This window comes from Pongo abelii, chromosome X (assembly GCF_028885655.2).
Source record: "Pongo abelii isolate AG06213 chromosome X, NHGRI_mPonAbe1-v2.0_pri, whole genome shotgun sequence".
Lineage (NCBI taxonomy): Eukaryota > Metazoa > Chordata > Mammalia > Primates > Hominidae > Pongo > Pongo abelii.
In genome coordinates this window covers 1172766-1179504 of record NC_072008.2, presented here as the reverse complement: position 1 = coordinate 1179504, position 6739 = coordinate 1172766, and the positions used below count along the sequence as shown (strand labels likewise).

At 58.5% G+C, this 6739-nt stretch overlaps 1 protein-coding gene across 1 annotated transcript; it reads left to right on the top strand.

Moving 5' to 3' along the window:
• Positions 1 to 430: 430 nt before the first annotated feature.
• Positions 431 to 6533, top strand: SLC25A6 (solute carrier family 25 member 6). Its single transcript, XM_002831328.6, has 4 exons — positions 431 to 735; positions 3252 to 3738; positions 5341 to 5481; positions 6019 to 6533. Exons 1-4 carry the CDS (start codon positions 625 to 627, stop codon positions 6174 to 6176), a joined length of 897 nt encoding a protein of 298 aa, XP_002831374.3. The 5' UTR covers positions 431 to 624; the 3' UTR covers positions 6177 to 6533.
• Positions 6534 to 6739: the final 206 nt, after the last annotated feature.

The following is a 6739-nucleotide window of genomic DNA, read 5'->3' as shown; positions in this document are numbered from 1 at the left end:
GACGCGCGACCCCGGAGAGTGTGAAAAGGTCGGAGCTGCCTGGAGGTCAAGGCTCAAGGATCGGGGGTCGGGGCACCACATGTCGCGCATCCCGGCGGGGTCGCCGCGGCCTCCGGGAGAAAGCGGACGGCGCACTCGGAGCGAACGGGACATCAGGGTGGGCTTCTGACTCCGCAGCCGCCCTCCCGCCCGCTCGGGTACTGGCAGCGGCGTGACCTTCACAAGGTCAAGGCTGCCGCGGAACCCCCAGCGGCCCCTACGGCGCATGGGCGGGGCCTGGCTCCCGGCATACCTAGGGGTGCGGGGCGGGGCGTCTACGGGGAGCGCAGCCAATGGGCGCGGTTCGCTGGAGTGCCGGGCGGGACGCAGCGGGATTCCCGGCAGCCCTCAGAGGCGAGGCACGCAGGCGGGGGCGGGGCGCGGCCGGGCGGCGCAGCCAATGGGCGCGGCGCGAGGAGACGCGGGGGCGGAGAGTGGGCGTGGCGTCGGCGTCTTAGCGGCTGCGCGGTGGCCGCTCCGTCTTTTCGGTCCCGGCGGCGGCAGGGCTGAACCAACGACGCCCTCCATTCACTCTCCGCGCCCGCTTTCCGGCTGTCCGCCCGTTCCGCTGCCCGCCCCGCCACCATGACGGAACAGGCCATCTCATTCGCCAAGGACTTCTTGGCCGGAGGCATCGCCGCCGCCATCTCCAAGACGGCCGTGGCTCCGATCGAGCGGGTCAAGCTGCTGCTGCAGGTGGGGACGCGGGCGCGGCCGCTCCGGGGACAAGGGGACGGGAACCGAGTGGCCGGACCGGGCGGGGACGTGGGCAGGAGAGCTTTGCAGGCGGGCGCCGGAAGTGGAAGGCCGCGATCGCTTTGTCCACGCGCCGCCGGCTTCCGGGGGCCGCGTCACGTGTCCGTTGCCGCAGGGCGTGGCGACGTCTACGCGTGCGCACTGGGCCCGGCGGGCGGGGGAAATGCGGCACGGATTGGAGGGCGCATGCGCGATGAGCAGGGCCCATGGACGGACCCTGCGGCGGGCGGGCCTTGACCTTGAGCTCAATCCTGCGGGTCCCCCGGGCTGGGAGCAACCCTTCCGGCGGATGCGTGGCCGCCGTCTGCTCTTGCCCCCTCCACCGTGAAGGGCAATTCTAAGGCCAATAGGGCAACGAGCCTGCCCGCAGGTGTCCTGGAATAACCAGGATATGGTTATTGGTGGTTCTTACCCCCCTTAGCTCATTTGTGCAATTCTGATCCAGAGCAATGCATTTTTTGTCTTTTGGGAGAGGTTTGTCGAAAGTACCATGATGACTAGGAACATTGCTGCCAGGACGTCCTTGCTAACGTTGTACTCCCAGTGACAGCTCGGTGATGGGAATGAATAGGCTTGGCTGCAAAGACAGGTCACGCCCGCGATCCCAGCGCTTCTGAGAGGCCCGGGGAGGATCGCTTGAGGCCAGGAGTTTGAGAGCAGCCGGGGCAACATAGCAAGACCTCACCTCAAAAGAAAATTATTTTAACTTAACAAAGCAGGACGTCCCAGTGCATTGAGAGGCCCGGGGAGCATCGCTTGAGCTCAGGAGTTTGAGACCAGCCTGGGCAACACAGCAAGACCGCATCTTTAAGATAATTTTTTAAACCTAGCAGGGTGGCGTGTCCCAGGAGTTTGAGACCAGCCAGGACAACATAGCAAGACCCCATCTCTCAGAAAATTTTTAAAACTTAGCAGGCGGGGTGTCCCCGCACTTTGAGAGGCCCAGGAAGGATCGCCTGAGCTCAGGAGTTTGAGACCAGCCAGGGCAACATAGCAAGACCCCATCTCTAAGAAAATTTTTTAACTTAGCAGGGCGGGGCGTCCTAGCACTTGGAGAGGCCCAGGGAGGATCGTTTGAGCCCAGGAGTTTGAGACCAGCCAGAGTAACTTAGCAAGATCCCACATCTTAAAAAAATCTTTTTTTTTTTTTTTTTTGAGATGGAGTCTCTCCCTGTCGCCCAGGCTGGAGTGCAGTGGCATGATCTCGGCTCACTGTAGCCTCCGCCTCCTGGGTTCACGCCATTCTGCCTCAGCCTCCCTAGCAGGCGCCCGCCACCACACCCCGCTAATGTTCTGTATTTTTAGTAGAGACAGGGTTTCACCGTGTTAGGATGCTCTTCATCTCCTGACCTCGTGATCCGCCCACCTCAGCCTCCCAAAGTGCTGGGATTACAGGCATGAGCCACCGTGCCCGGCTTAAAAAATTTTTTTAAACTTAGCAGGGCGGAATGTCCCAGCGCTTTGAGAGGCCCAGGGAGGATCACCTGAGCTCAGGAGTTTGAGAGCAGGTTGGTCATCGTAGCAAGACTCCATCTCTAAAAGTAATTTTTAAACTTAGCGGAGCTTAATGGTTGTGCACCTGTATACCCGGGTACTCAGGAGACTGAGGCGGGAGGATGGCTTAATCCGGGAGTTGCAGGCTGCAGTGAGGTGAGATCGCACCACTACACTCAAACCCGGGTAGCAGCATGAGACCTTGTCTTTTTAAAAAAAGAAAGAGCCGGGCGTGGTGGCTCACGCCTGTAATCCCAGCACTTTGGGAGGCTGAGGCGGGCGAATCATGAGGTCAGGAGATGGAAACCATCCTGGCTAACACGGTGAAACCCTGTCTCTACTAAAAATAAAAAAAGTTAGCTGGGCGTGGTGGCGGGCGCCTGTAGTCCCAGCTACTCGGGAGGCTGAGGCAGGAGAATGGTGTGAACCTGGGAGGCGGAGCTCGCAGTGAGCAGAGATCTCAGCACTGCACTCCAGCCTGGGGCACACAGCAAGACTCCATCTCAAAAAAAAAAAGAAACAAAGAAAATGAGGACAACTTACTAGTAACGCCCACAAGCTAGTTTTCTAAACAGGATGATGCCCTCTGGCTGGGTATGGTGGCTCATGCCTGTAATTGCAGCACTCTGGGAGGCCAGGGCAGGAGGATCACCTGTGGTCAGGAGTTCGAGACCAACCTGGCCAACATGGTGAAACCCCATCTCTATTAAAGATAAAAGTAAATTAGCCGGGCATGGTGGCAGGCACCTGTAATGCCAGCTACTCAGGAGGCTGAGGCAGGAGAATTGCTTGAACTCGGGAGGTGGAGTTTGCAATGATCCGAGATCACCCCATTGCCCTCCAGCTTGGTAAACAAGAATGACTTGTGTCAAAAAAAAAAAAAAAAAGGATGCACTCTGTAGCTGGGATGTTTCTGGGTGGTTGGCCCCGGGTCCGGTCTGAACACCCTCTGCGTCCCCCAGGTCCAGCACGCCAGCAAGCAGATCGCCGCCGACAAGCAGTACAAGGGCATCGTGGACTGCATTGTCCGCATCCCCAAGGAGCAGGGCGTGCTGTCCTTCTGGAGGGGCAACCTGGCCAACGTCATCCGCTACTTCCCCACTCAAGCCCTCAACTTCGCCTTCAAGGATAAGTACAAGCAGATCTTCCTGGGGGGCGTGGACAAGCACACGCAGTTCTGGAGGTACTTTGCGGGCAACCTGGCCTCCGGCGGTGCGGCCGGCGCGACCTCCCTCTGCTTCGTGTACCCACTGGATTTCGCCAGAACCCGCCTGGCAGCGGACGTGGGAAAGTCAGGCACAGAGCGCGAGTTCCGAGGCCTGGGAGACTGCCTGGTGAAGATCACCAAGTCCGACGGCATCCGGGGCCTGTACCAGGGCTTCAGCGTCTCCGTGCAGGGTATCATCATCTACCGGGCGGCCTACTTCGGCGTGTACGATACGGCCAAGGGTACGTGTGGCTGCCGTCGCAAAGTCCCACAGATGGGCTCAACACGCAGGCACTCCCCCGGGGTCCCGTGGGCTGAAGGTCCGAGATAGGGTGTGGGTAGGGCTGGTTCCTCCTGCGGGCTCTGTCCTGGACCTGGAGACGCCGTCTTCTCCCTGTGCCCTCACAGGGTCATCCCTCTGTGTGTGTCTGTGTCCTCATCTCCTCTTCTTATGGGATGTCTTAGTCCATCTCAGGCTGCTATCACACAATACCATAGACTGGGTGACTTACAAACAACAGGCATTGATTCTCCCACAGTCCTGGAGGCTGGAAGTCTGAGATCCAAGTGTGGACTGGGCTGGTTCCTCCCAGTGCCTGTCTCTTGGGCTTGTAGACTCTGTCTTCTCCTTGTGTCCTCACAGGGTCGTCCCTCTGTGTGTGTCTGTGTCCTCATCTCCTCCTGTTATGAGATGTCTTAATCCATCTCAGGCTGCTATCACAGAATACCATAGACTGGGTGGATTGTAAACAACAGACATTGATTCTCCCACAGTCCTGGAGGCTGGAGGTCTGAGATCCAGGTGTGGGCAGGGCTGGTTCCTCCTGAGGCCTCTCTCCTGGGCTTGGAGACTTCATCTTCTCCCTGTGTCCTCACAGGGTCGTCCCTCTGTGTGTGTCTGTGTCCTCATCTCCTCTTCTGATGAGATGTCTTACTCCGTTTGAGGCTGCTGTCACACAATACCATAGACTGGGTGGATTGTAAACAACAGACATTGATTCTTCCATAGTCCTGGAGTCTGGAAGTCTGAGATCCAGGTGTGGGCAGGCTTGTTCCTCCTGAGGCCTCTCTCCTGGGCTTGTAGACACCGTCTTCTCCCTGTGTCCTCACGAGGTCGTTCCTCTGTGTGTGTCTGTGTCTTTATCTGCCCTTCTTATGAGGTGTCTTAGTCTATTTCAGGCTGCTATCACAGAATACCATAGACTGGGTGGCTTAGAAACAACAGACAGTGATTCTCCCACAGTCCTGGAGGTTGGAGGTGTGAGATCCAGGTGTGGGCAGGGCTGGTTCCTCCTGAGGCCTCTCTCCTGGGCTTGGAGACACCATCTTCTCCCTGTGTCCTCACAGGGTCATCCCTCTGTGTGTCTGTGTCCTCATCTCTTTTTAGAAGGACACTAGGGTCATAGGATCAGGGCCCACCCTACTGACCTCCTTCAGTCTTACCTCTTTAAAGACCTTATATCCAAGTATAGTTGCATTCTGAGGTCCTGGGGTGGGGGTGGGACTTATGTGCATCTTGAGGACACAGTGTAACTCCCGTAGTAACTGTGACCCTTTAGAAGGTCAGGGCCCTATTCTCTTCCCCAAACAGACCTAACCCCGGCCTCTGGGACTGTCTTGCTGGGCTCCTGTAGGTGGCAGGCGGACTTTTCCCCTCCTGGCCCTGCCCTGACCTTTGGTGTTGTAAACATCAGCTGGCACTGAGCAGCCACGTGGAGGGGGCACTGGTGGTCTTGGAAGAGCTCGGCACCAGCTCAGGTGGCCGTGAGCACACACTGGAGGCTGACCCTGGTCTCGGGTGGCCGTGCAGGCGCTGGAGAAGGTGACGTGCCGTTCCCCCGCAGGCATGCTCCCCGACCCCAAGAACACGCACATCGTGGTGAGCTGGATGATCGCGCAGACCGTGACAGCCGTGGCCGGCGTGGTGTCCTACCCCTTCGACACAGTGCGGCGGCGGATGATGATGCAGTCTGGGCGCAAAGGAGGTACCCGCGCGGGCTCGGGTGGCGGGGGACCCTTGCTAATGGGAAGGGGATCCAGGAGCTCCTTGGCCTGGGCCCGTGGGAGGCCAGAAACCATCAAAGGAGGCACTTCCAGGGCGTGTGAGACAGCAGTGTGTCCGAAAGTAACCTGGCTGTGTGGAAGGATTTTCCTGAATGATGGGCTTCTGGTCTTTCTGGGGTTTCATGGTCCAGGCAGCAGTTTCTAAATCCCCGCCTCCTAGAACCTCTGGTTGCATCCACACCCTCGATCCTGCCCTCTCTGCATGGACCCCAGGGGTGGAGATGGGGGACGCCCAGGGCGGGGCCTGAAGTCCTGTGTCCAGCCCTCCCTGAGACAGTGGCTTAGGAGGAGGGCTTGAGCTGGGGGAGCCTCAGGTTTCCCTCCTGTAATCAGAACTGTGGCTCAGGCGTCCGGGGTGTTATTTCTGTGAAACGTCTTTGTGGGTGCAGGTGGCGTCCGTGTCTTGAAGAGCTTGGTGGCGAGGCCCTCACTGTCACCCTGTCTCCCTGTCGTTGCAGCTGACATCATGTACACGGGCACCGTTGACTGTTGGAGGAAGATCTTCAGAGACGAGGGGGGCAAGGCCTTCTTCAAGGGTGCGTGGTCCAACGTCCTGCGAGGCATGGGGGGCGCCTTTGTGCTGGTCCTGTACGACGAGCTCAAGAAGGTGATCTAAGGGCCGCGGCCGCCTCCACACACACACACACACCAAGGGAACCAAGAGAACCACGTAGAATCGTCAACCGTGCGGACCATCGACCTTCGAGAAATTCCAGTTGTCTTTCTCCCAGCCGCATCCTGCCTGTAGACGGCCGGGGAAGGCTCTAGAAAAGGGGCGCGTTGCGATCCAACCGTCAGCAGCCGATTCCATGTCTTGATCACGGGGTTGGAGGGAACCGTGGCGTCCCTGTGTGGGGCCCGTGGGTGAGACACTCCAATACTGAGACCTAGAGTCCAGACGCTTGTAGGACCCAAGTCGTGTTTTAAGTATTTATTTAAAACAAAAGAATCATGTTTTCCCATTTGTACTTAAGCGCTAGCCCCTGTTTTGCACAGCCGAGTATTGGCGAGTATGTTCTGTGTTGGGCCTCCTGCTGCAAAACAATAAACAGGACGCAGAGGGCCTCCTGCCTGGCCGCACACCTCTCCACAGGGCGGCCTGGGGTCTGGAGATGGGCGCTGGGCCCGTGGGACGCAGGTGGGGCCACGCTCTGCCCCTGTAGCTGGCCCACTATCCTG

Excerpts from the sequence above, each read along its gene's own strand:
- SLC25A6 (XM_002831328.6), top strand. The coding sequence starts at position 625 with ATGACGGAACAGGCCATCTCATTCGCCAAGGACTTCTTGGCCGGAGGC. Across the intron at positions 736-3,251 it reads GGGTCAAGCTGCTGCTGCAG|GTCCAGCACGCCAGCAAGCA; the intron begins GTGGGGACGCGG and ends TGCGTCCCCCAG. Across the intron at positions 3,739-5,340 it reads CGTGTACGATACGGCCAAGG|GCATGCTCCCCGACCCCAAG; the intron begins GTACGTGTGGCT and ends GTTCCCCCGCAG.